The sequence below is a fragment of the Pelodiscus sinensis genome, chromosome 11 (assembly GCF_052426305.1).
Source record: "Pelodiscus sinensis isolate ZL-2025 chromosome 11, ASM5242630v1, whole genome shotgun sequence".
In the NCBI taxonomy this organism is placed as follows: Eukaryota; Metazoa; Chordata; order Testudines; family Trionychidae; genus Pelodiscus; species Pelodiscus sinensis.
This window is the reverse complement of record NC_143062.1, coordinates 6,318,493-6,345,720: the sequence shown is the minus strand read 5'-3', so window position 1 is coordinate 6,345,720 and position 27,228 is coordinate 6,318,493. Positions and strand designations below refer to the sequence as shown.

General features: G+C 72.3%; 1 protein-coding gene across 1 annotated transcript in view; it reads left to right on the top strand.

Annotated features, from left to right (window-relative positions):
* Positions 1-26,882, top strand: part of MST1R (macrophage stimulating 1 receptor) — a 38,137-nt gene extending 11,255 nt beyond the window's left edge. The window contains 20 exon segments of the mRNA XM_089781028.1: positions 6,246-6,434; positions 8,203-8,325; positions 8,553-8,723; positions 9,042-9,214; positions 11,550-11,727; positions 12,430-12,575; positions 13,492-13,662; positions 14,135-14,228; positions 15,594-15,735; positions 15,738-15,814; positions 16,748-16,894; positions 17,227-17,380; positions 17,538-17,630; positions 19,413-19,616; positions 20,732-20,812; positions 22,724-22,905; positions 23,574-23,683; positions 24,666-24,831; positions 25,654-25,790; positions 26,504-26,882. Coding sequence (XP_089637154.1) covers positions 6,246-6,434; positions 8,203-8,325; positions 8,553-8,723; positions 9,042-9,214; positions 11,550-11,727; positions 12,430-12,575; positions 13,492-13,662; positions 14,135-14,228; positions 15,594-15,735; positions 15,738-15,814; positions 16,748-16,894; positions 17,227-17,380; positions 17,538-17,630; positions 19,413-19,616; positions 20,732-20,812; positions 22,724-22,905; positions 23,574-23,683; positions 24,666-24,831; positions 25,654-25,790; positions 26,504-26,714 — 2,949 coding nt within the window. The 3' untranslated portion in view covers positions 26,715-26,882.
* The last annotated feature ends 346 nt before the right edge of the window (positions 26,883-27,228 follow it).

Genomic DNA, 27,228 nt, shown 5'->3' with positions numbered 1-27,228 from the left:
CTGCCCCCCAGCCAGGGCAGCATTCCACCTTCCTTTGTTCCTCTCCATGGGGGTCAGCTGGCCAAATCAGTTGGGATACCCTCTTTGCATAGTGACTCATCGCTTGTCTGCTGGGTGGTGCTACGGACAGCAGCCAGAGAGTTAGCAGGTTACCCCCCACTACGTCACAGGGGGTTCTGGTGTGCAGTGTGACACTGGGCCGTGCAGTGCTGCAGGTGGGGGGTTCTGGTGTGCAGTGTGACACTGGGCCGTGCAGTGCTGCAGCTGGAGGGTTCTGGCGTGCAGTGTGACACTGGGCCGTGCAGTGCTGCGGGCGAGGGGTTCTGGCGTGCAGCGTGACATTGGGCCGTGCAGTGCTGCGGCTGGGGGGTTCTGGCATGCAATGTGACACTGGGCCGTGCAGTGCTGCAGCTGGGGGGTTCTGGTGTGCAGTGTGACACTGGGCTGTGCAGTGCTGCGGCTGGGGGGTGCTGATGTGCAGTGTGACACTGGGCCGTGCAGTGCTGCGGCTGGGGGGTGCTGATGTGCAGTGTGACACTGGGCCGTGCAGTGCTGCGGCTGGGGGGTGCTGACGTGCAGTGTGACACTAGGCCGTGCAGTGCTTCGGTTGGGGGGTTCTGGCGTGCAGTGTGACACTGGGCCATGCAGTGCTGCGGCTTGGGGGTGCTGATGTGCAGTGCTGCGGCTGGGGGGTGCTGACGTGCAGTGTGACACTGGGCCGTGCAGTGCTGCGGCTGGGGGGTGCTGGTGTGCAGTGTGACACTGGGCCGTGCAGTGCTGCAGGTGGGGGGTTCTGGCTTGCAGTGTGACACTGGGCCGTGCAGTGCTGCAGCTGGAGGGTTCTGGCGTGCAGTGTGACACTGGGCCGTGCAGTGCTGCGGGCGAGGGGTTCTGGCGTGCAGCGTGACATTGGGCCGTGCAGTGCTGCGGCTGGGGGGTACTGGCATGCAATGTGACACTGGGCCGTGCAGTGCTGCAGCTGGGGGGTTCTGGTGTGCAGTGTGACACTGGGCCGTGCAGTGCTGCGGCTGGGGGGTGCTGATGTGCAGTGTGACACTGGGCCGTGCAGTGCTGCGGCTGGGGGGTGCTGACGTGCAGTGTGACACTAGGCCGTGCAGTGCTTCGGTTGGGGGGTTCTGGCGTGCAGTGTGACACTGGGCCATGCAGTGCTGCGGCTGGGGGGTGCTGATGTGCAGTGCTGCGGCTGGGGGGTGCTGACGTGCAGTGTGACACTGGGCCGTGCAGTGCTGCGGCTGGGGGGTGCTGACATGCAGTGTGACACTGGGCCGTGCAGTGCTGCGGCTGGGGGGTTCTGGCGTGCAGTGTGACACTGGGCCGTGCAGTGCTGCGGCTGGGGGGGTTCTGGTGTGCAGTGTGACACTGGGCCGTGCAGTGCTGCAGCTGGGGGCGTTCTGGCGTGCAGTGTGACATTGGGCCATGCAGTGCTGCAGTTGGGGGGTTCTGGCGTGCAGTGTGACACTGGGCCATGCAGTGCTGCAGTTGGGGGGTTCTGGTGTGCAGTGTGACACTGGGCCGTGCAGTGCTGCGGCTGGGGGGTGCTGACGTGCAGTGTGACATTGGGCCGTGCAGTGTTGCGGTTGGGGGGTTCTGGCATGCAATGTGACACTGGTCAGTGCAGTGCTGCAGCTGGGGGGTTCTGGCATTCAGTGTGACACTGGGCCGTGCAGTGCTGCGGCTGGGGGGGTTCTGGTGTGCAGTGTGACACTGGGCCGTGCAGTGCTGCAGCTGGGGGCGTTCTGGCGTGCAGTGTGACACTGGGCCATGCAGTGCTGCAGTTGGGGGGTTCTGGTGTGCAGTGTGATACTGGGCCGTGCAGTGCTGCGGCTGGGGGGTTCTGGCGTGCAGTGTGACATTGGGCCATGCAGTGCTGCAGTTGGGGGGTTCTGGTGTGCAGTGTGATACTGGGCCGTGCAGTGCTGCGGCTGGGAGGTTCTGGCGTGCAGGAGCCCCTGGCTGGAGGGAGCAGGGAGCACAGACTGGGCTGGCCGCCTGTTTGCACAAGGAAAACAAACAGTGCTGGCTGCTGGGTGCTGCCTCTGGAATGCGGTGGCTGCCGGGGGTTGGGCAACACCCGTGAGTCATTCCCCTTGCTACAGGCGGGTCCGGCAGCTGCAGGGCGGGTGGCCTAGGAAAGCCCCGCTCCCTCCGCACAGGAAGCCGAGCCTGCCTGGCCGTTGGGCAGAGTAAGGGTGGGGCCTTGGGACCAGCTTGGTCCTGGTCCCGTCCCGCCCCCTGGCCACGGCGCAGTGCACAAAGGCTGGCATGTGGCCAGGGGCCTGGCATGCCCCACTGGATAGGACAGGAGCAGCCTCAGGCAGCTCCCCCCCCCTCCCCATGCAGTCCCTCTCTGGCCTGGCTGCCTCGGTACCCCTGGCCTCGCCACACTCTCTGAGCGCCCTCGTGGCCCATGGGTGGTGCTCAGGCAGTGAGCCAGGAACCATGGCCTGGCAAAACTGGGGGAGCAGGGCCATGCTCCTGGTGCAGGGCAGAAGGGGCACAGGGGGAGGGAGGGAGGCCGGCGCGGGGCAGAGGGGCCAGTGTGGGGCAGTGTGGGTGTGGAGGAAGGGAGGGAGGCCGGCGCGGGGCAGAGGGGCCAGTGTGGGGCAGTGTGGGTGTGGAGGAAGGGAGGGAGGCCGGCGCAGGGCAGAGGGGCCAGTGAGGGGCAGTGTGGGTGTGGAGGGAGGGAGAGAGGCCGGCGCGGGGCAGAGGGGCCAGTGTGGGGCAGTGTGGGTGTGGAGGGAGGGAGGGAGGCCGGCGCGGGGCAGAGGGGCCAGTGAGGGGCAGTGTGGGTGTGGAGGGAGGGAGAGAGGCCGGCGCGGGGCAGAGGGGCCAGTGAGGGGCAGTGTGGGTGTGGAGGGAGGGAGGGAGGCCGGCGCGGGGCAGAGGGGCCAGTGAGGGGCAGTGTGGGTGTGGAGGGAGGGAGGGAGGCCGGCGCGGGGCAGAGGGGCCAGTGAGGGGCAGTGTGGGTGTGGAGGGAGGGAGGGAGGCCGGCGCGGGGCAGAGGGGCCAGTGAGGGGCAGTGTGGGTGTGGAGGGAGGGAGGGAGGCCGGCGCGGGGCAGAGGGGCCAGTGAGGGGCAGTGTGGGTGTGGAGGGAGGGAGGGAGGCCGGCGCGGGGCAGAGGGGCCAGTGTGGGGCAGTGTGGGTGTGGAGGGAGGGAGGGAGGCCGGCGCGGGGCAGAGGGGCCAGTGAGGGGCAGTGTGGGTGTGGAGGGAGGGAGGGAGGCCGGCGCGGGGCAGAGGGGCCAGTGTGGGGCAGTGTGGGTGTGGAGGGAGGGAGGGAGGCCGGCGTGGGGCAGAGGGGCTAGTGAGGGGCAGTGTGGGTGTGGAGGGAGGGAGGGAGGCCGGCGTGGGGCAGAGGGGCTAGTGAGGGGCAGTGTGGGTGTGGAGGGAGGGAGGGAGGCCGGCGTGGGGCAGAGGGGCTAGTGAGGGGCAGTGTGGGTGTGGAGGGAGGGAGGGAGGCCGGAGCGGGGCAGAGGGGCCAGTGAGGGGCAGTGTGGGTGTGGAGGGAGGGAGGGAGGCCGGAGCGGGGCAGAGGGGCCAGTGAGGGGCAGTGTGGGTGTGGAGGGAGGGAGGGAGGCCGGCGTGGGGCAGAGGGGCTAGTGAGGGGCAGTGTGGGTGTGGAGGGAGGGAGGGAAGCCGGCATGGGGCAGAGGGGCCAATGTGGGAGGCCCCGCCCCTGCCCCCGCCCCCGCCCCCAGTCCACAGCCAGACGTGGGGTAGGAGGGTTATCAGTTCTCCGAGACCCAGCGCAGCGCGGCCTCGACGTTGCCCCAGGTGCCGGGGCCTAGCCTTAGTTCTCTGGGGGGAAGGGTTCACTGGCCCCTTCCTGGCACAGCCCCAAGCACCCAGCAGCCGGAGCCTCAGGCCTGGGGGTGGGGAGCGGGCTGGAGGCTCTTCCCCCCCTCACAAAGCTCCCCCCTTGCTGGCAGCCAGGTGCTGGGGTCCAGGGCTCTGGGCTGAGTGCAGAGGGCAGGAGCCAGGCCGGGGCCCTTGGGGGAGGCAGGGAGCTGAGTGGGAGCGTGGGGGGGGGGGGGGCCAGGCTGGAGCTGCGGGGTTGGGGGAGGCTGGGGCTGGAGGGGGGGGGGCCATGGGGAGAGGCGCCTGAGGGGTGGAGAGGGCTGGGCTGGGGACAGGGCGGCCTGGGGGAAGCAGCAGAAGAGTCTGGCTCCCTGCCAGCCCCGGGAACGGAAGCGTCTCCCCGCCGCCAGCGCCGAGCAGAGCGTGCTGCACCCCCTGCCGGGGAGGGTGACAGCCTACTAGTGCTGCGGGGGCAGGGTCTGCGGCGCGTCTCCCCTGCGGGCTCAGGCCGATGCCGCGAGACGCGCTGGCCCCTTGTGCGGGAAGCCGGAGGCTGGTCCTGCAGTGAACGCCCGCCCCTCACGGCCCAGCGCTGCGGAACCTCCCACCCCGGGTTCTCTGGGCGCCGTGCTCCGACGATGGGCGTGCTGGTGACGGCCCCCTCCCTCCCCGGAGCATCCTTCCCCAGGCTCCGGGCAGCAGCTGGGCGCTGTGCAGATGCAGATGTGCGGGGGAGCGCCCTGTCCGGGCGGGAGGAGAGAGGTGTGACCTCTGCCCTGCAGGCTGTGGGGCAGGGCTCAGGAGGCACCGCCCTTTGCCCTGCGGGGGCCATGCTTGAGGGGAGCCGGCATGGGCTGGAGGGCGTCCGTCCAGCTGTGGGGGGGCCAGGCCAAGGGGGGAATTCTTGGGTCGCCCTGGCTCAGGCCCCGGGCTGCCAGCCAAGTGACAGGGCTGGGGCAGACTCCGATGTGTAGCTCGGCCCTGGTCTCGGCCGGCTCCCTCGCCCCCCTTGCCTGGAGCCCCCCGGGGAGCCGGGCCATGGCAGGCAGGGAAATCGGGGCCGGGGCTGGTGCCTGGAGGCAGCTCCCCAGGTGGGACAGCAGCTGTGTCCTTGTCTCCGGGGCCGCTGGCTGCAGGCCGGAGGGGGCTTTGCTTCCTGGGACCTGCCCCCGGGCGCCCAGGTGCAGTTGCCCAGGGCTCTTCCGGCCGCCGCTGAGCACGCTGGCCGGGGGCCTGGAGGGAAGGCTGTGCCGGGTCCCATGGGCCTGCCTGTGGGGCCGGATGGAGACGGGTTTCCGAGGGTGCTGCTGTGGGATTTGGCCGGTGCCCTGATCGTCCGCGTCCTTCAGGGGCCTGGGCTGCAGCTCGGGGCTGTTTGGCTGCCCACGGGGGCTGACGGATGGGGTTGGATCACAGACTCCCCCTTGGGTTGTCCCCCGGGTGCTCATCGTGCCACTGCGGCTGCCTTCCTGCCCTGTGGGGCTCCCCACCACCCTCTCCTGCTGGGCCAGGAGCTCTGGCCTCCCCCAGCCACTGCCCAGAGACGGGGTCCCAGACCCCCAGCAGAGTGACACAGACACTGATAACAGCTCAGCTGCGGGAGGACCCGGCTCTAGGGGCTCAGAACGCAGGAAGCCAAGCCCCAAAAGGGACCAAACCCCAAACAATCCCTCTTTCCCCACATCCAAGTGTTACACCGTGACAGCTCCTAAGGCCCGTTCTGCCCCTGCTCTCTGTGGGGGAGAGAGATGCGCAGTGGGTGTTCCCCGCTGAAGGCCCGGTTAGCTCCGCTGGGCGCTGTGTGTATGAAGTACAGACAGTAGGATGACGTGGCTGCAGGCGAGGACAGGCGGAGCAAAGCGATGAGCCCCGCACTTGGCTAGTTCCAGCCCATGTTGCTACAATCCCGTACAAATCTCGTGCAAATCCCGTACAAATCCCGTGCAAATCTCGTGCAAATCCCGTACAAATCTCGTGCAAATCTCGTGCAAATCTCGTGCAAATCCCATACAAATCTCGTGCAAATCCCGTACAAATCCCGACCTTCAGCAGCCGTGCCGGCCTCAGTCACTTTCACTCTGAGTTGCTTTGCGCTGTCTTGGGTCTGCAGCGACTCCCAAGTGCTTCGGATCCCCTTCGGGTGGGCCAGAGCCCCACGGCCCTGGCTTCCCATTGCTGATGAAGACCTCCCCACGGCGGGTCCTTTGGTTGGGTTGGAGGTGACTCCGCACAGGGGCACGGACATGTGGCTCTGCAGGGCCAAGTGTAGTTTGGGTGGATGGGACAGGAGGGACGGACCCACCCTCCTCCAGGGCAGGGTCTTGTCTGGCGCAGGGGGCGGATGCTGTGTGCTGCCTTGGGGCAGGGGCCGGGGAGCTGACGCTTTGCGCGGGGGGCAGAGGAGCTGACGCATTGCGCTGCCCCAGGTGAATCTCTCGTCTCCGGTGACGAACACCGGCTGCTGGAACACGCCCACGCTGGTCCCCCCGGCGCCCTACAAGGTGGACATGTTCAATGGGCGCCTGGCCGGCGTCCTGCTCACCTCCATCCACGTGACGGCCCTGGGCGAGGTGGCGGTGGCTCACCTGGGCACGGCGGAGGGGCGCATCATGCAGGTAGGCGCGGCCGTGCCCATCCCCAGTCCCAGGGCAGGGGGCCCGGTGCCCACGTGGCCAGAATGCAACTTAGGCCTCCAGGCCCAGTGAGCAGCCGGCGGGGGTCTGGAAGGGGAGCCATTCGCCCAGTGCCGGGGGCTCCCTGCTTTGAACTGGGCACAGTCTGGCCAGGCGTCGGGGCAGCCAGCAGAGCCTCAGACCCTGGGCACTTCGCCCGGCCCCGCTCCAGTCCCACGGGGGACGTCCCTCGGGGGATTGTGCTGGCTGGGCCTGGGCAGCCTTGGGACTCTGCCGGCACCGCGGAGCCCCCTTCCCTGGCACGGCCCACGCCCTGCCCTGCCCTGGGACTCTGCCGGCACCGCGGAGCCCCCTTCCCTGGCACGGCCCACACCCTGCCCTGGGGCCCTGCCGGCACCGCGGAGCCCCCTTCCCTGGCACGGCCCACACCCTGCCCTGCCCTGGGGCCCTGCCGGCACCGCGGAGCCCCCTTCCCTGGCACGGCCCACACCCTGCCCTGGGGCCCTGCCGGCACCGCGGAGCCCCCTTCCCTGGCACGGCCCACACCCTGCCCTGGGGCCCTGCCGGCACCGCGGAGCCCCCTTCTCTGGCACGGCCCACACCCTGCCCTGCCCTGGGGCCCTGCCGGCACCGCGGAGCCCCCTTCCCTGGCACGGCCCACGCCCTGCCCTGCCCTGGGGTCCTGCCGGCACCGCGGAGCCCCCTTCTCTGGCACGGCCCACACCCTGCCCTGCCCTGGGGCCCTGCCGGCACCGCGGAGCCCCCTTCCCTGGCACGGCCCACGCCCTGCCCTGCCCTGGGGTCCTGCCGGCACCGCGGAGCCCCCTTCCCTGGCACGGCCCACACCCTGCCCTGGGGCCCTGCCGGCACCGCGGAGCCCCCTTCTCTGGCACGGCCCACACCCTGCCCTGCCCTGGGGCCCTGCCGGCACCGCGGAGCCCCCTTCTCTGGCACGGCCCACGCCCTGCCCTGCCCTGGGGCCCTGCCGGCACCGCGGAGCCCCCTTCTCTGGCACGGCCCACGCCCTGCCCTGCCCTGGGGCCCTGCCGGCACCGCGGAGCCCCCTTCTCTGGCACGGCCCACACCCTGCCCTGCCCTGGGGCCCTGCCGGCACCGCGGAGCCCCCTTCCCTGGCACGGCCCACACCCTGCCCTGGGGCCCTGCCGGCACCGCGGAGCCCCCTTCCCTGGCATGACCCACACCCTGCCCTGCCCTGGGGCCCTGCCGGCACCGCGGAGCCCCCTTCCCTGGCACGGCCCACGCCCTGCCCTGCCCTGGGACTCTGCCGGCACCGCGGAGCCCCCTTCTCTGGCACGGCCCACGCCCTGCCCTGCCCTGGGGCCCTGCCGGCACCGCGGAGCCCCCTTCCCTGGCACGGCCCATGCCCTGCCCTGGGGCCCTGCCGGCACTGCGGAGCCCCCTTCCCTGGCACGGCCCACGCCCTGCCCTGCCCTGGGGCCCTGCCGGCACCGCGGAGCCCCCTTCCCTGGCACGGCCCACGCCCTGCCCTGCCCTGGGGCCCTGCCGGCACTGCGGAGCCCCCTTCCCTGGCACGGCCCACGCCCTGCCCTGCCCTGGGGCCCTGCCGGCACCGCGGAGCCCCCTTCCCTGGCACGGCCCACGCCCTGCCCTGCCCTGGGGCCCTGCCGGCACCGCAGAGCCCCCTTCTCTGGCACGGCCCACGCCCTGCCCCGCCCAGTGCAAGGTGCTGTCCTGTGGCCGGCTCGCTGACCATGGCCGCTGCCCGCAGGTGGTGCTCCAGCGCTCTAGCTCCTGCACCGTCACCTTGGCCAACTTCTCGCTGGGCACAGCCCCGGTGCGGCAGGAGGTCGGCCGGCTGGGGGACTCGCTGCTCTTCGCCACGGGCAACAAGGTGAGATGGGGGACTGGGGCTTCCCCTTTGCCCAGCTTGCCCCGGCCCCACATGGCAGCGGAGCCGTGGGGCGCGGGCAGGGGGCTGCTCGTTGGTTTCCTCGCAGGCGGGTCTCTGGGGCGGTGCTGTTCGGGAAGCCACCTCCTGGCCCTGGCCCTCGGGGCGCGTGGCCTCCCCGTTCCGCGGGGGCTGCCTTGGCCACGCCCTGACGTTCCCTTCCCCCGAAGGTGTCCCGAGTGCCCGTCACCGGCCCGGGCTGCCGCCACTTCGTGACGTGCCAGCAGTGCCTGCGAGCGGAGCGCCTCATGGGCTGCGGCTGGTGCCAGGACAGGTGCGCTCGGCAGGAGGAGTGTGAGCTGGCCTGGACCCAGGAGAGCTGCCCCCCCGTCCTCACTGACGTAAGCCCTGCGCGGCCTCGGCTCCCCTGCCTCTCCCTCCCCGGGGCCCGCTGCCGGCTGGCCTGGTGCCCCTGCTGCTGTAGCAGCGCTTGCCCTGGGCTCCGGAGGCTCTTGGTTGGGTCCCGCGTGGGCTGTGCTGGCTGCAGAGGGCGCAGGGACGGGAGGGGGGCGGGCAGGGCACCACCTGCTGCCATCACGCCCCGGGCTCAGAGCTCCGCCAGCCGCGGCTCCAGCCTGTGGCCCGGGCCAGCCCAGGGGAGGCGAGCGGGAGGGCGGGGGGCAGGGCCGGGGATGTGACGCCGCCTTGTCTCCCCTCAGTTCCACCCCCGCAGCGCCCCCTTGCATGGCCGCACCCGGGTGACGCTCTGCGGGAGGGGCTTCCGGTCGCGCCCGCACTCCGCCGCCATGGGCCCCCCCGAGGCCGGCGCCACCTACCGGGTGACAGTGGGGCAGAGGGAGTGCTCCGTGCTGGCCGAGAGCCTGGACAGGAGGTAGGGGCGGGGCGGGGTTGGGGTGTAGGACGGGCTGAGGGTGCTGGCTCCAGGAGGGGGCTCATGGCTGGGGCAGGGGGTGGGGGGATAGGAGGGAGTTGGGGGTGGGCTTTGGCTCTGTGGCAGCCCTCGTTCGTGGCCCAGCAGGGCTAAGGCAGGCTCCAGCCGTGATCCTGGCAAAGTCGGACCAGGAAGTCTCATGTCGGTCCTGGGCACATTGGTCGAAACGCTAGGAAAGAACAGAATTGCCAGAGCCAGAGATGGGCAGAATTTGTTGGGGGAGAGTCGGCCCGGCTTCTGGGAAGGGAACTCCTGCCTCGCCGAGCCCCGAGAGTGCTGGGAGGGGGTCAGCAAACGTGCACAAGGGGGATCCAGTGGGCTTAGATCCCCAGAAAGCCTTTGGCAAGGTCCCTCCCCGAAGACTCTTAAGTAAACGGTCATGGGAGGAGAGGGAAGGGCCTTGCGTGGATTGGTAACTGGTTAAAAGACAGGTGGTAAAGGGTAGGACTGAATGGGAAGTTTCCCGAGTGGAGAGAGGTAACTAGTGAGGTCCCCCAAGGGTCCGTCCTGGGCCCATCTGTGGCGGCGCGTTGGGGTTCCCCCGACTCCTGCACCCCCGTAATGGCACGGACAGACTCCACCGGCCAGTAGAATAGAGGTGGTTTATTGCTTCTCCAGGATACAGCACAGATGCAATCCGGTTACAGGGCAGGCCTAGGATGCCTCAGCCCCCCTTGAGATTGGGGAGACGGGGCCCCTAAATCCCAGCCCGTTGTTTAGGCTGCTTCCTCCATGATTCCAGACAGGAACTAAAAAGTCCCCTCCAGCCCTGCCCCCCAGCTGGGGGCTGGCCTCCCCTCCTTCCTTTGTTTCTCTCCCTGGAAGGCAACTGGTCGGACAGGTTGGGAGCCCCTTGCATAATGACTCATCCCCTGCCCTGCTGGGCTGTGCTACAGACAGCCGCCAGTGGGGGTCACCCACAGCCCACCGCCCAGCATAGCCACCAGCAAGGTACCAACACTACATCACACCATCCTATTCAGCGTATTTATAAACGATCTAGAGAAAGGGGGAGACAAGGAGGTGGCCAAATGTGCAGATGATCCCAAACGGCTCAAGATAGTTCAGACCAAAGCAGACTGGGTCTCCCCAAACTAAGCGATTGGGCAACAAAACGGCAAATGAAATTGAACGTTGATCAATGTAAAGAAATGCACATCGGGAAACAGCATCCCAACGAGACGTACGATATGACGGGGACTAGCTACAACTACTCGAGAGAGATCTTGGAGTCAGCGTGGAGAGTTCTCTGAGAACACCCACTCCGGCAGCGGCAGGCAAAACAGCAAACCGAATGTTAAGAGTCATTGAAAAGGGATCGAGAATAAGATAGAAAATATTTATTGCCTCGCTATAAGACCATGGGACGCCCACATCTTGAATCCCACGTACAGATGTCGTTGTCTCATCTCCAGAAAGATCTATTGGCATTGGCAAGGGTTCCGAAAAGGGCAACTCAAATGATTAGGGTGTGGAATGGCTGCCCTGCGAGACTGGGATTTTGTAGCTTGGAAAAGAGGAGGCTAAAGGGGACACGACTGAGGTCTGTAAAATCCTGACTGGTGTGGAGAAAGCGAGTCGAGTTATTTACTCCTTCCCATAACACAAACACTAGGGGTCACGACAATTGATGAGTGGCTGAGTTAAAACAAACAAAAGGGAGTTTTTCTTCACACAGCGCAGTCAACCTGTGGAACTCCTTGCCGGAGGATGCGGTGAAGGACAAGACTTTCACAGGGTTTAACAAAGAGCCAGATAAATGCATGGAGGCGTGATCCAGGATAGGCCAGGATAGGTAGGGAGGTCGTCTCTGGCCTCTGTGTGTCAGGGGCTGGGAATGAGTGAGCAGGGCAGATCACGTGAGGATTCCCTGCTCTGTTCACTCCCTCTGGGGCACCCGGCACTGGCCGCTGCGGGCAGACTGGACACTGGGCTGATGGGCCTTTGGTCTGACCCAGCCTGGCCGTTCTGATGTTCTCTCTTAGAAGCAGCTGGCATGTCCCTGGGGGGCCACGGAGGCGCTGTGCATGCCTGCCGGCCCCACCCTGCGGCTCCCAGTCAGTGGGGCTGTGGGGCCGGGGCAGTGCATGGAGAGCCCCTCCCCCCAGGGCCAGCTGCTTCCGGGAGCCGTGTGGGGCCAGGGCTGGCAGGGAGCAGGACGGTGCTGAGGAGACGCGGCAGCACCTGGCCCCGGCCATCGGTCGCCCCGGATGGGCTGGGGGCTGGAGCTGCTCCCGGAGCCCCCGTGTTTCCTCGCTGCCCGCTGTTCCCGCAGGCCCCCCGTGCAGGCCCGCCCCAGGGCCGCGGCGGACGTGCTGGTGTGCGAGCTGGAGCCCCGCGGCGCCCAGGCGGTGGCGGTGCCCGTCGCCGTCCGGCTCAGCGTTGGGGAGCAGGCGAGGGACCCGCCCTTCTACGTCAATGGCTCCGCGGCCCTCGCTGGCTTCGTCTTCGTGGTGCGTCCTCCCCAAGCTGCCTCCTGCTGCGGGGCCGGGCCCAGGAGAGCCGCCCCCTGCAGCCAGAGCATGGCTCCCCCCAGGCCTGCCGGGGACCCGGGCCCAGGAGAGCCGCCCCCTGCGGCCAGAGCATGGCTCCCCCCAGGCCTGCCGGGGACCCGGGCCCAGGGCCCCCGGAGCAGGACTAGCAGGGCCTGGTGCCCTGCTGGGACCCCCGGCCACGCTGCACCCCCAGCCCTGGGCTGAGCGTGCGGCCAGATCCCACCCTGTCGGAGGGCAGCCCTGGCCCGGGGAGTGGGGCAGCCCTGGCCGGAGGGTGGGGTAGCCGCGCTGCGGAGGCCGTGGGGCAGCCCTGGCCGGAGGGTGGGGTAGCCGCGCTGCGGAGGCCGTGGGGCAGCCCTGGCCCGGGGAGGTGGGGCAGCCGCACTGCGGAGGCCGTGGGGCAGCCCTGGCCCGGGGAGGTGGGGCAGCCGCGCTGCGGAGGCCATGGGGCAGCCCTGGCCCGGGGGGTGGGGCAGCCGCGCTGCGGAGGCCGTGGGGCAGCCCTGGCCCGGGGAGGTGGGGCAGCCGCGCTGCGGAGGCCGTGGGGCAGCCCTGCCTGTTCCTGAGGGGGCTCTGTGCCGCCCTGGGGCGCGTGCTGGAACGGGTCCCTCCTGGGGCCCAGCTCCGTGCTCACAGCCTGTGTCCCGTGCGGCTCCGCAGGTGCCCAACGTCACCGCCATCAGCCCCGCGTACGGCCCGCTGGCCGGCGGCACCCGGCTCACCCTCTGCGGCCGGGACCTGGCTGTGGGCAGCAACCGGACGGTGATGCTCGGAGGGGCGCGGTGCTCTGAGGCAGGGCAGCCAAGGTACGGCAGGCACACGCCTGCGGCGGCTCTAGCTCCGGGGGGCAGCCGGCGCAGCCTTTGTCTGGGGCGCCTGGAGGGGCCCGGCGGGGCGGGGCAGGTCTCTCCTGAGCATGAAGGGCTCTGGTCATGGTTCCACGCAGGCCCCCTTGGCCCTTATCCTGCCGTGAGTCTGGGTGAGGGATCCTGGGGGGCACCGTGCCTGCTCTGAGCCCTGGGGGTGGGGGCCTCTGTGCCTGCTCTGAGCCCAGTGAGGGCGGGGGGGGCTCTGTGCCCGCTGTGAGCCCGGTGGGTGCTGTGGGGGGGGGGGGCTCTGTGCCCGCTGTGAGCCCGGTGGGTGCTGTGGGGGGGGGGCTGTGCCCGCTGTGAGCCCGGTGGGTGCTGTGGGGGGGGGCTCTGCCCACTCTGAGCCCGGCGGGTGCTGTGGGGGGGGCTCTGTGCCCGCTCTGAGCCCGGTGGGTGCTGTGGGGGGGGCTCTGTGCCCGCTCTGAGCCCGGTGGGTGCTGTGGGGGGGGCTCTGTGCCCGCTCTGAGCCCGGTGGGTGCTGTGGGGGGGGGGCTCTGTGCCCGCTCTGAGCCCGGTGGGTGCTGTGGGGGGGGCTCTGTGCCCGCTCTGAGCCCGGTGGGTGCTGTGGGGGGGGGCTCTGCCCACTCTGAGCCCGGTGGGTGCTGTGGGGGGGGCTCTGCCCGCTCTGAGCCCGGTGGGTGCTGTGGGGGGGGGCTCTGCCCACTCTGAGCCCGGTGGGTGCTGTGGGGGGGGCTCTGTGCCCGCTCTGAGCCCGGTGGGTGCTGTGGGGGGGGGCTCTGCCCACTCTGAGCCCGGCGGGTGCTGTGGGGGGGGGGCTCTGTGCCCGCTCTGGGCCCGGTGGGTGCTGTGGGGGGGGGCTCTGCCCACTCTGAGCCCGGCGGGTTTTCTCCAGTGTCCCCAGCTCCAGCAATGGGCGGATCCACTGCAGCAGCCCTGCCGCCCACAACCTGAGTGCGGTGCCCGTGGCCCTGTGGATCGACGGGGAGCAGTTCCCAGCCCCGGAGCCTTTCCTGTACCTCCCGGACCCCGTCGTGCGCCGCATCTCCCCCAACTGCACCTACGAGTGAGTGCCCGGGGCCAAGGCCTGGCCAGGGCCCTGCCCCTCCGCCCCCGCGGCCACCCTCCACGACCCCCCCTCCGCCCCCACGGCCACCCTCCACGACCCCCCCTCCGCCCCCACAGCCACCCTCCACGACCCCCCCTCCGCCCCCACGGCCCCCCTCCGCGACCCCCCCCCCGCCCCCACGGCCCCCCTCCGCCCCCCCCCCTCCGCCCCCACGCCCTACCGTCCCACCAGCCCCCCGCGGCCACCCTCCGCGACCGCCCCTCCCGCCCCCAGGGCCACCCTCCGCGACCGCCCCTCTGCCCCCTACCACCGCATTGGAGGCTGCCCTCGATCCCCTGCACATCCTGACTGGGGACCAGGTCCCTCAGATCTCCAGGGCATCCCATCCAGGGCTCTGCCAGCCCCGAGTTCCCAGCTGGCCCTGGCTGGGCTCTGGGCTGGTCTGGCAGCCGCCTGTGACCTTCCACAGGGGCTCGGCGCTCACCATCCACGGGGCCAGCCTGGACTCCGTCTACCAGCCCAGGATCCAGTTTGAGGTGGCCGGCGTGTCCATCGGCACCACGGTGAGTGCCTGGGCCGGGGGAGAGCCCAGCTGTCCCCTCCGAGCCCGGCCCCCCCGGCCCCCCAGCCTGCCGGCCCCCTCGCTCCCTCCCGCAGCCCGGCCCTGGCCCCCCAGCCCTGTCAGCCCCCTCGCTCCCTCCCGCAGCCCGGCCCCGGCCCCCCAGCCCTGCCGGCCCCCTCGCTCCCTCCCGCAGCCCTGTCGGCCCCCTCGCTCCCTCCCGCAGCCCGGCCCTGGCCCCCCAGCCCTGTCGGCCCCCTCGCTCCCTCCCGCAGCCCGGCCCTGGCCCCCCAGCCCTGTCGGCCCCCTCGCTCCCTCCCGCAGCCCGGCCCTGGCCCCCCAGCCCTGTCGGCCCCCTCGCTCCCTCCCCCAGCCCGGCCCCGCCCCCCAGCCCGGCCCTGGCCCCCCAGCCCTGCCGGCCCCCTCGCTCCCTCCCGCAGCCCGGCCCTGGCCCCCCAGCCCTGTCAGCCCCCTCGCTCCCTCCCGCAGCCCGGCCCCGGCCCCCCAGCCTGCCGGCCCCCTCGCTCCCTCCCGCAGCCCGGCCCCGGCCCTCCAGCCTGCCGGCCCCCTCGCTCCCTCCCGCAGCCCGGCCCTGGCCCCCCAGCCCTGCCGGCCCCCTTGCTCCCTCCCACAGCCCTGCCAGCCTGGCCCCGCCCATGCCGTGTCACGGTGCAGCGTGGGATTGGGGCTCTGGGGGCAGGCAGGAGAGAAGGTCGGGGCGCAGCGCGGGGTCCGTGTGAGCACAGGAGCCTAGGGCAGGAGACCTTGCTCCTCTGGGGGGAGGGGTCCCGAGCCCTGAACCCCCTTTCCTGCTCCCAGCCTCATCTCTCATCGCAGCCCAGCCGGGACTGACCCATCCCCTAGGCCCTCCCCCCAGCCTGCACTCAGTCCCCTCCCCTTAGCCTCCCTTCCCGGCCAGGAGTTCTCTCCTGTGCCTGGCCCCAGGTGTCTGGGGTGAGTCCTGCCCAGCCTCTCCCCTCATGCAGAGTGCTGGGGGGAAACTGAGGCACACAGCACAATACAGCAAAGAATGAATGTAACACCACCCCCACGTCACACCCTCACTCCCGACCCACTGCCCTGCCAGCCCAGGCCTGGGCTCTCTCGGTGCTGCCCACGGGCCCTGCTGTCCGGGGGCGTCGGGCCCAGGTGGCTGAGAGCTCACACGCTTGTGTCACAGGTGGCTCGTGTCCACGGCGGGCGTGTTATCTCAGTGTGGCAGCCTGGCTCCTGGGGCCGTGGCACGGGGTGATGCCAAGGGGCTGGGCCAGGCAGAGCCAAGGGCAGCGCGGGCATGGGCCTTCAGCAAGTCGTGGGCCTGTCCAGGGAGCGCCGGGCACGTGGCTCTCACCGTGCCTTGCCCCCACAGGAGTGCCAGGGGCCGCGCTCCCCCGAGCGGCTGGTGTGCCCGAGCCCGGCCTACTCCCTCAGCCGCAGCGAGAGCGCCCAGGGCAACCTGACCGTGCTGCTGGATGGCTCCCCTGGGAGCAGGGCCTTCCGCCTGCGCTACTACCCCCACCCTGGGTCCAGCCCTTCCAGCCCGACGGCACCTACACCCTGCCGACCGGCAGCCACGAGCTCGAGATCCACGTACGTGGCGGGGTTCCCGGGGGGGGGCGCTTGGGCAGGGGTTTCCCAGGGGACGCCGGGGGAGTTCCCAGAGAAGGGGGGGCTTGGATGGGGGTTTCCAAGAGAAGGTGGGGGCGGTTCGTGGGAAAGGTGGGGGGCTTAGGTGAGGGGTTCCCAGAGAAGGTAGGGAGGGGCTGCGGGGGGGTTTCCCGGAGTGGGGGGGGGGGGGCAGGGGGTTCCCGGGGGGGGGGGGGCAGGCAGGGGGTTCCCAGAGAAGAGGGGGGGGGGGGGTGTGGGCGGGGGGATCCCGGGGCAGGCAGGGGGTTCCCGGAGAAGAGGGGGGGGCGTGGGCGGGGGGATCCCGGGGCAGGCAGGGGGTTCCCGGAGAAGAGGGGGGGCGTGGGCGGGGATCCCGGGACAGGCAGGGGGTTCCCAGAGAAGGGGGGGGCGTGGGCGGGGGGATCCCGGGGCAGGCAGGGGGTTCCCAGAGAAGAGGGGGGCGTAGGCGGGGGGATCCCGGGACAGGCAGGGGGTTCCCGGAGAAGAGGGGGGGGCGTAGGCGGGGGGATCCCGGGGCAGGCAGGGGGTTCCCGGAGAAGAGGGGGGGGGGTAGGCAGGGGGATCCCGGGACAGGCAGGGGGTTCCCGGAGAAGAGGGGGGGGCGTGGGCGGGGGGATCCCGGGGCAGGCAGGGGGTTCCCGGAGAAGAGGGGGGGGCGTGGGCGGGGGGATCCCGGGGCAGGCAGGGGGTTCCCGGAGAAGAGGGGGGGCGTGGGCGGGGGGATCCCGGGGCAGGCAGGGGGTTCCCGGAGAAGGGGGGGGCGTGGGCGGGGGGATCCCGGGGCAGGCAGGGGGTTCCCGGAGAAGGGGGGGGCGTGGGCGGGGGGATCCTGGGACAGGCAGGGGGTCTCTGGCGGGCGTTGGGGGACCCCCGTGACGGTGGCTCTACGTGCAGCACGTCGGGCTGGACCTGCTGGCTGACTGCATGAACATCAGCCTGCTGGTGGGGGGCCGGGACTGCCTGCCCAGCGTGCTGAAGAACGAGGTGACCTGCCAGGTCCCCAGGGGCCTGAGCCTGCCCGCGGACGGAGCCCCTGTGCAGGTAGAGTCGGAGATGGGGGGCCCCTCGCAGGCGGGCGCCAGGGCCCGCGGGGCAGGGCTGCCGGTGCACGTGGTGCTCCCGTGCTCCACTGTCCGTCAGTCCCTCGCCGGGCCAAGCAGCGGGACCGGCCCCGCCCAGCCCCACTGGCGGCTCGGGGCCGCTCCAGAGGCTGCTGCTGGCCCCGCCAGGATGCTCACCTGCAGGTGCCACCTGTGCCAGGCCCCGAGCCGTGTGCGCGGAGCAGGGCTGGGGGGTGTTTTGTGGGCAGGTCCCCCCAACCTGCAGGCGGCTCTGCCCGACACTGACTGCCTGCCTGCCCTGCCCGTCCCCAGATCTGTGTGAACGGCGCCTGTCAGGACCTGGGCAGGGTCCTGGCCAGCGTCTCGCGGGACCCGCTGATGGGCATCCTCCTGGGCACCCTCGCCGCCCTGCTGCTGGGCGGCCTGCTGGCCTTCCTGGCGCTGAAGTGCAAGCGCAAGAGGAAAGGTAACCCCCCTCCGGTGGGCGAATGGGGCTGGACCTCCCGGCCATGGGGAGCCGGTGCCCCTCGCCCCCCCCCCGCCCCGCCGCCGCCCCCAGCGTGGCCGTGGCGGGGGGCTGGTGCCTGGCGCGGCTCTGAAGGGCTCTGCTTCCGTGTCCACAGGCACCGAGAACTTGGAGATGCTGGTGAATCCCAACGGGGATGCCCCCAGCTTTGCCCGGCTGCCCCTGTCCCTGGACTACCGGGACGCGCAGGGTAAGGGCGGGCCCGGGGGCACTGCTGCTGGGCCAGCGTCTGGCCCGCCTTAGAGCCGCCCGGCCTGCCGGGTCCCTGCCGCTCTCAGGCCGTCTCGGGCGTGGCCGTGGGCTGCTCCCACCTCCAGCGCTGCCACGGCCCCCCCGCCGGCCCCCGCCGGCCATGGGACCCCCCGGAGCTGCCACTGCCCCCCCCCGCCGGCCCCCGCTGGCCATGGGACCCCCCGGAGCTGCCACTGCCCCCCCCCCGCCGGCCCCCGCTGGCCATGGGACCCCCCCAGCGCTGCCACTGCCCCCCCGCCGGCCCCCGCTGGCCATGGGACCCCCCCAGCGCTGCCACGGCCCCCCCGCCGGCCCCCGCTGGCCATGGGACCCCCCCAGCGCTGCCACTGCCCCCCCCGCCGGCCCCCGCTGGCCATGGGACCCCCAGCGCTGCCACGGCCCCCCCGCCGGCCCCCGCTGGCCATGGGACCCCCAGCGCTGCCACGGCCCCCCCCGCCGGCCCCCGCTGGCCATGGGACCCCCCAGCGCTGCGCCACTGCCCCCCCCCCCGCCGGCCCCCGCTGGCCGTGGGACCCCCCCAGCGCTGCCACTGCCCCCCCCGCCGGCCCCCGCTGGCCATGGGACCCCCCCAGCGCTGCCACTGCCCCCCCCGCCGGCCCCCGCTGGCCGTGGGACCCCCCCAGCGCTGCCACTGCCCCCCCCGCCGGCCCCCGCTGGCCGTGGGACCCCCCCAGCGCTGCCACTGCCCCCCCCGCCGGCCCCCGCTGGCCGTGGGACCCCCCCAGCGCTGCCACGGCCCCCCCCGCCGGCCCCCGCTGGCCGTGGGACCCCCCCAGCGCTGCCACTGCCCCCCCCGCCGGCCCCCGCTGGCCATGGGACCCCCCAGCGCTGCCACTGCCCCCCCCCGCCGGCCCCCGCTGGCCGTGGGACCCCCCCAGCGCTGCCACTGCCCCCCCCGCCGGCCCCCGCTGGCCGTGGGACCCCCCCAGCGCTGCCACTGCCCCCCCCGCCGGCCCCCGCTGGCCATGGGACCCCCCCAGCGCTGCCACTGCCCCCCCCCGCCGGCCCCCGCTGGCCATGGGACCCCCCCAGCGCTGCCACGGCCCCCCCCGCCGGCCCCCGCTGGCCATGGGACCCCCCCAGCGCTGCCACTGCCCCCCCCCGCCGGCCCCCGCTGGCCATGGGACCCCCCGGAGCTGCCACTGCCCCCCCCGCCGGCCCCCGCTGGCCATGGGACCCCCCCAGCGCTGCCACTGCCCCCCCCGCCGGCCCCCGCTGGCCATGGGACCCCCCCAGCGCTGCCACTGCCCCCCCCCGGCCCCCGCTGGCCGTGGGACCCCCCAGAGCTGCCACTGCCCCCCCCCCGCCGGCCCCCGCTGGCCATGGGACCCCCCCCCGAGCTGCCACTGCCCCCCCCCCCGCCGGCCCCCGCTGGCCATGGGACCCCCGGAGCTGCCACTGCCCCCCCCCGCCGGCCCCCGCCGGCCATGGGACCCCCCGGAGCTGCCACTGCCCCCGCCCCCGCTGGCCATGGGACCCCCCGGAGCTGCCACTGCCCCCCCCCCGCCGGCCATGGGACCCCCCGGAGCTGCCCCCGCCCCCGCTGGCCGTGGGACCCCCCAGCACTGCTGTGCCTGAGGCCCTTCTGGGGCTGGTGGGCTCTGTGGGGAGCCCTGGGGGGTGCAGGGGACAGTCCGCATCCGGGGGGCAGGCAGGCGGGTCTGCGAGAGGCCGGCTGTGACTTGGCTCTGCCCGGCCCTGGCACCGCTGTCCCCTGCAGCCATGCACAGCGGCAGCAGCTTTGCCAGCAGGCGCTTCCGGGACGCCGCCCGCACGGGCAGCAGCGAGGGCTCGGCCACGCCGCTCCTGAGGGTGCCGTCCTGCTGCGTGGACAGCCTCCGCCCGGAGCTGCTGCAGGAGGTGCGGGACGTTCTGATCCCCGAGGACAGGCTGACAACGCACCGCGACCAGATCATCGGCCAAGGTGAGTGCTGGCCCGCGTGGCACCTGCAGACGGGCACAGGGAGCGCTGGGCAGGGCCCGCGTGGCACCCACAGACGGGCACAGGGAGCGCTGGGCAGGGCCCGCGTGGCACCTGCAGACAGGCACAGGGAGCGCTGGGCAGGGCCCGCGTGGCACCCGTAGACGGGCGCAGGGAGCGCTGGGCAGGGCCCGCGTGGCACCCGCAGACGGGTGCAGGGAGCGCTGGGCAGGGCCCGCGGGGCACCCGCAGACGGGCGCAGGGAGCGCTGGGCAGGGCCCGCGTGGCACCCGCAGACGGGCGCAGGGAGCGCTGGGCAGGGCCCGCGTGGCACCCGCAGACGGGCGCAGGGAGCGCTGGGCAGGGCCCGCGGGGCACCCGCAGACGGGCGCAGGGAGCGCTGGGCAGGGCCCACGGGGCACCCGCAGATGGGCGCAGGGAGTGCTGGGCAGGGCCCGCGTGGCACCCGCAGACGGGCGCAGGGAGCGCTGGGCAGGGCCCGCGGGGCACCCGCAGACGGGCGCAGGGAGCGCTGGGCAGGGCCCGCGTGGCACCCGCAGACGGGCGCAGGGAGTGCTGGGCAGGGCCCGCGTGGCACCCGCAGACGGGCGCAGGGAGCGCTGGGCAGGGCCCGTGTGGCACCCACCGACGGGCACAGGGAGCGCTGGGCAGGGCCCGCGTGGCACCCACCGACGGGCACAGGGAGCGCTGGGCAGGGCCCGTGAGGCACCCGCAGACTCGTACCAGGCCAAGGGGCTATCCCTGGGCCAGCGCTGACCATCCCCTGGGTGAGCCCATGGGCCCAGGCTGGTGACACCATGGCAGGGCCGGGCCCTGGTCTGGCGCCAGTAGCGCTGCAGCCCGTGGTGCCAGGCGGAGCCATGACCAGCCTCCTGCGGTGCCTGCCTGCGGTGCCCACCTGCTCCCACGCTGCGGGTCGGACCCAGTGTCTGGGGCGGTCCCAGCCCCCTGCTGTGTCTGGTGCCCATCCGGACCCTGCAGCATTGACCCTCCCCTGGCCTCGGCATCTCCCAGCCCGTCACCATGGCCTCCGGGCGCGTGCCTGCCCGGGGCCGGCTGCACGGGGCTCTGCCCACGGTGATTGTTTTCCTGGCCAGGGCACTTTGGGAGCGTGTACCACGGCACGTACCGAGACCCGTCCGAGAGGGACGTCCACTGCGCTGTCAAGTCCCTGAACCGTGAGTGCCCACCCCCGTCAGCCTCCTGCCCGGCCCCCGCCCTGCGCAGCTCTCAGTGCCCGGCGTAACCCTGTGATACAGCCACTGCCCCCCACGCCCTCTGCTGCCCCCGGGTCGCCCCATCCCCGCCCTGCGCAGCTCTCAGTGCCCGGCGTAACCCTGTGATACAGCCACTGCCCCCCACGCCCTCTGCTGCCCCCGGGTCGCCCCATCCCCGCCCTGCACAGCTCTCAGTGCCCGGCGTAACCCCTGTGATACAGCCACTGCCCCCCACGCCCTCTGCTGCCCCCGGGTCGCCCCATCCCCGCCCTGCGCAGCTCTCAGTGCCCGGCGTAACCCTGTGATACAGCCACTGCCCCCCACGCCCTCTGCTGCCCCCGGGTCGCCCCATCCCCGCCCTGCGCAGCTCTCAGTGCCCAGCGTAACCCTGTGATACAGCCACTGCCCCCCACGCCCTCTGCTGCCCCCGGGTCGCCCCATCCCCGCCCTGCGCAGCTCTCAGTGCCCGGCGTAACCCTGTGATACAGCCACTGCCCCCCACGCCCTCTGCTGCCCCCGGGTCACCCCATCCCCGCCCTGCGCAGCTCTCAGTGCCCGGCGTAACCCTGTGATACAGCCACTGCCCCCCACGCCCTCTGCTGCCCCCGGGTCGCCCCATCCCCGCCCTGCGCAGCTCTCAGTGCCCGGCGTAACCCTGTGATACAGCCACTGCCCCCCACGCCCTCTGCTGCCCCCGGGTCGCCCCATCCCCGCCCTGCGCAGCTCTCAGTGCCCGGCGTAACCCTGTGATACAGCCACTGCCCCCCACGCCCTCTGCTGCCCCCGGGTCGCCCCATCCCCGCCCTGCGCAGCTCTCAGTGCCCGGCGTAACCCCTGTGATACAGCCACTGCCCCCCACGCCCTCTGCTGCCCCCGGGTCGCCCCATCCCCGCCCTGCGCAGCTCTCAGTGCCCGGCGTAACCCTGTGATACAGCCACTGCCCCCCACGCCCTCTGCTGCCCCCGGGTCGCCCCATCCCCGCCCTGCGCAGCTCTCAGTGCCCGGCGTAACCCCTGTGATACAGCCACTGCCCCCCACGCCCTCTGCTGCCCCCGGGTCGCCCCATCCCCGCCCTGCGCAGCTCTCAGTGCCCGGCGTAACCCTGTGATACAGCCACTGCCCCCCACGCCCTCTGCTGCCCCCGGGTCACCCCATCCCCTCCCTGCGCAGCTCTCAGTGCCCGGCGTAACCCTGTGATACAGCCACTGCCCCCCACGCCCTCTGCTGCCCCCGGGTCGCCCCATCCCCGCCCTGCGCAGCTCTCAGTGCCCGGCGTAACCCTGTGATACAGCCACTGCCCCCCACGCCCTCTGCTGCCCCCGGGTCGCCCCATCCCCGCCCTGCGCAGCTCTCAGTGCCCAGCGTCTGCGCCCCGCCCCACGCCTGCACCCTGCCCCACGGCCGTCCCTAGGCTGCACCCCACCCCACGGCCATCCCTTGTCTGCGCCCTGCCCCACAGCTGTGCCCAGCCCAATGGCTGTCCCTTGTCTACGCCCCGCCCCACGGCTGTCCCTTGTCTGTGCCCCACCCCACAGCTGTGCCCTGCCCCACGGCTGTCCCTTGTCTGTGCCCCACCCCACGGCCATCCCTTGTCTGCGCCCTGCCCTACAGCTGTGCCCCGCCCCATGGCTGTCCCTTGTCTGCGCCCCGCCCCACGGCTGTCCCTTGTCTGTGCCCCACCCCACGGCCATCCCTTGTCTGCGCCCTGCCCCACAGCTGTGCCCCGCCCCATGGCTGTCCCTTGTCTGTGCCCCACCCCACGGCTGCGCCCTGCCCCACTGCTGTCCCTTGTCTGTGCCCCACCCCACAGCTGTGCCCTGCCCCACTGCTGTCCCTTGTCTGTGCCCCGCCCCACGGCTGCGCCTCTCCCAGGGATCACGGACGTGGAGGAGGTGGAAGAGTTCCTGAAGGAAGGGATTCTCATGAAGAGTTTCCATCACCCGCACGTCCTGTCGCTGGTGGGCATCTGCCTGCCACGTCAGGGGCTGCCCCTGGTCGTGCTGCCCTACATGACGCACGGGGACCTGCGCCACTTCATCCGCTCCCAGGAACGGGTAAGCCCGGGCGGACTCAGCCGGGCCGGCAGCCTTGGGCAGAAGGGGGAACCCCAGGCCCAGAGCCAGGCCCCTGCTCTCTGCCCTGGGCTGGGCCCCCGGGGGGCAGAGCTTGGGGGGCAGTTGTGCTGGGTGGGCAGGAAGGGGAATGGGGGGCTGACGGACGGCCCCCAGCCAGCCACCAAGTCCCCCGCCCCGAGGAGGCCAGGAGCCGGGGCCGTGGGTCCCAGGGCCCCGGCCGAGCCCCCCAGCGCCCAGGCTGGTCTGCCCGTGCCAGCTGGCCTGTTCGGGCTGGGAGGACGAGAGCTCACCTGGCTGGCAGGGGGAGCCCGGCCCCACGGGGTCACGGCTGCTCTGCACAGCACCCGGCTGATCCCTGCCCCTCCCAGCCCCCCAGGCCTCCCCAGAGCGGCTGCTGCTCCTCCGAGCCCCACCCCAGCATGGCCACTGCCCCTCCATGCCACCCTCCAGTCCCCCCGCAGTCCCGTTCCTGGGCTCCCCGCTCATCCCTGCCCGAGCTGCTGGCTGGGCCCCACATCTGTGCCCCACAGGGGCTGCACGAGAGCCTCCCTCAGCGACGTAGGCAGGTCTCCAGGCGGGCAGACATGGGCACTGCCTGCCGGGCGCTCTGCCCTGGGCTGCCCGTCTCCCTGCCCCTGTCTCCCCAGAACCCCACGGTGAAGGACCTGATTGGCTTCGGGCTGCAGGTGGCACAGGGCATGGACTATCTGGCCCACAGGAAGTTTGTGCACAGGGACCTGGCAGCCAGGAACTGCATGTGAGCGGGCTGGTGGGCAGGGGCAGGCCGGGGGCCGCGTGCCCGGGTGCGGTGGGGGGACGGGGGCTGCCTGGCTGGCCTGGGGCACGCCGGCACTCCTCAGCAGCCTCCGGCAGCAAGATGCTTTCTAGCGGGCGCTGTGCCCAGCACACTGGCCTCAGGAGCTCAGCCGTGGCACCCCTTCCACGGCGCCCTGCCAGCGAGCCGGCCTCAGGGCTCTGGGCTCTGTGCCGGCCGAGCCGGGGGGCGGGGAGGGTGGCGGGGCCTGGCGCTGCCCCTCTGTGCTGGGGGCTGTGGGGGCGGGGCCTGACGCTGCCCCTCTGTGCTGGGGGCTGTGGGGGCGGGGCCTGGCGCTGCCCCTCTGTGCTGGGGGGCGGTGGGGGCGGGGCCTGGCGCTGCCCCTCTGTGCTGGGGGCGGTGGGGGTGGGGCCTGGCGCTGCCCCTCTGTGCTGGGGCCTGTGGGGGCGGGGCCTGGCGCTGCCCCTCTGTGCCGGCCAAGCTGGGGGGCAGTGGGGGCGGGGCCTGGCGCTGCCCCTCTGTGCCGGCCAAGCTGGGGGGCGGTGGGGGCGGGGCCTGGCGCTGCCCCTCTGTGCTGGGGGCGGTGGGGGCGGGGCCTGGCGCTGCCCCTCTGTGCTGGGGGCGGTGGGGGCGGGGCCTGGCGCTGCCCCTCTGTGCTGGGGGCAGTGGGGGCGGGGCCTGGCGCTGCCCCTCTGTGCTGGGGCGCGGTGGGAGGGACTCTGTAGCTGTGGGGGTTAACTCAGGGGCCAGGCGCATCCATGGACCGTTCACACTGTCTCGCCCCTCGCTGAGCCTTGCCGGGCCGGGTGCCAGTGACCCCCGAGTGCCAGCCCCGGCTTTGGGCCCACCTGGAGAGAAGCCAGGTGTCCCGAGTGGTGCCCCTGGCCGAGCTGGCCTCTCGGGGGCGGGGGGAGGAGGCTGGTCCTGCCCCCAGCCCTCGCCCCACCCCCTCCATGCCTTGCAGGCTGGACGAGAGGTTCTCGGTGAAGGTGGCGGATTTCGGCCTGGCCCGGGCCGTCTTCGACAAGGAGTATTACAGCCTCCTGCAGCACCGCCAGGCCAAGCTACCCGTCAAGTGGATGGCGCTGGAGAGCCTGCAGATCCAGAAATTCACCACCAAGTCGGACGTGGTGAGGGCGGGGGGCTCGGGCTCCCCCTGCACCCAAGGGGGGCTCTCGTGCCAGCTCCGCCAGGGCTAGCGGGCAGCCCGCCCAGGGTGCTACTGGGCACGAGGGCTCCCCCCGGCAGCCTGCACCTCGCCTGGCAGGCATGGCTGGCACAGGGCACGCTCGCCCGGCCCTCGCCTCTGAGGCTGCACGGGGGGCCAGCGTCCCCCCCCTTGGCTGCCAGGGCTGTGCGGAGGGGCAGAGCCTGGCGCCTGCAGACAGCACCCGATGGAGCTGGCCCACGCCCGTGGCTCCTGGCAGGGCCGGGCAGGGGATGGAACGGGCCATTGGCCCCCTCGCTGTGGAGCCAAGGGGCCTCGTGGACACTGCCCAGGCCCGGGGGGGGGCATTCCCTCAGTGGGGGCCGATGCGCAGGGCAGACCCGGGGGGGTGATTCCTTTGGGGGGGGCCCTCGCGCAGGGCAGACCGGGGGGGGCCGATGCGTAGGGCAGACCCGGGGGGGTGATTCCCTTAGGGAGGGCCCTCGCGCAGGGCAGACCGGGGGGGGGGCCGATGCGTAGGGCAGACCCGGGGGGGTGATTCCCTTAGGGAGGGCCCTCGCGCAGGGCAGACCGGGGGGGGGCCGATGCGTAGGGCAGACCCGGGGGGGTGATTCCCTTAGGGAGGGCCCTCGCGCAGGGCAGACCGAGGGGGGCCGATTCCCACAGGGGGGGCCCACGTGCAGGGCAGACCGGGGGCCGATCCCCGCAGGAGGGGGCGCATCCCGCCCCTTCCCACGTGGTGCCGTGGGGCTCAGGGCTGGTGTGCCCCCTTCTCTCCGCACAGTGGTCTTTCGGGGTCCTGCTGTGGGAGCTGCTGACGCGCGGGGCCCGGCCGTACCCCGAGGTGGATCCCTACGACATAGCGCAGTTCCTGCTGAGCGGCCGGCGGCTACCGCAGCCCGAGTACTGCCCGGACACGCTGTGAGTGCCCCCCTCCCCACGGCGCCCCTCGGCAGCCTTCCTCCCAGGCCCAGGGCCGAACGACCTCGGGGCTCCGGGTTCAGAGTGCAGGAGGGGCTGCGGCTCGAAGAGGAGGCTGGGTGTGCTGAGGGCTCTGCCTAGGGGAATTCAGGGTGCTGGAGGGGCTCCAGGCTGGGGCGAAGGGGTTTGAAGTGTGGGAGGGGCTGGGGGACGTAGGGTGCAGGAGGGGGCTGGGCCGTGGAAGAGGGTTGGGGTGCAGGGCCCTTCCTTGGGCAGCCCCTTGCAGGCTCCGCCCCCGCAGCTCCCCTTGGCTGCCATTCCTGACCAATGGGAGCTGCAGTTGAGGGGGGCGCGGGACAGAGCTTCCCCCTCCACTGCTGGGGGGGTTGGCAGCACGTGGAGTCCCCCCCGGCAGGCCTGAGTAACCCACTGGGGTAGGGGCTGTAGTGGCGGCAGCCCGGGGACGCTGCAAAAAGGTCTGGACTTTTGGGAGCCCAGATAGGGATTTGGTGGCCCCCAAGCCCAGGGCCTGGCTGCAGCTCCTAAAGCCCCTGCATTAATCCGGCCCTGCCCACGTCTCCCCACTCCCTGCCGGCCCCCCGGGAGCCACGCCCGGCCGGTGCCCCGCGGGACGCCCCTTTGGCTCTGCTGGCCTGAGGGAGGTAGGGGCCTTGGGCTTCGCTGGGCCGGTGCTGAGGGGCTCTCTCGGGCAGGTACGCGGTGATGCTGAGCTGCTGGGCGCCGAGCCCCGAGGAGCGCCCCCCCTTCTCCGCCCTGACCAGGGAGCTGGAGGGCATCCTGGCCTCCCTGAAAGGCGAGCACTACATCAACCTGAGCCTCACCTACGTGAACATGGGGCCCGGCCCGGCCAGCCCCCCGGCGCCCAACTCGGAGGACGAGGGGGACGTGGCCGCCGCATGCTGAGCCGGCCGGGAGCCGGGGCGGGCAGCTTCTCGGGACTGTGGCGATGGAGCCGGGCCGGTGCTGCCCGGCTGGCCTGGGGCAGGGCGGCCGCCCACAGGTCTTTCTATTTATTTGGTGTAGCCAAGAGACGCGGAGACTATCTGAATACAAAGGGAACGTTCAGAGCCACCAGCCTGGCCTCCGGCCTCACACTGGGGGAGGCTGGAACAGCCGCGTCTTGGCTGGGTTCAGCTGGGCTTGTTCTGGGGGCGGAAGGAGATTCGGCTCCCCCCCGGCGCAGGGGCCTGGCTCTCACGCCTCGTCCTCAGCAGGGTCCCGGGGTGCGGGCCACCCGCAGGCAGGCCACCCAGAGCCAGGGCCTCGGAGTATCCCTTGGCCGAGTGTGGGGACATGGGAATTGTTGGATCTGCCTGCCCCTGTCTCCTGCCCCACCCCCGTCTCCTACCCTGCCTGCCCTGCCCTGCCCCGCCCCCTGCCCTGCCCCGATCTCGGGTACCCCCCGACCCTTCACCCC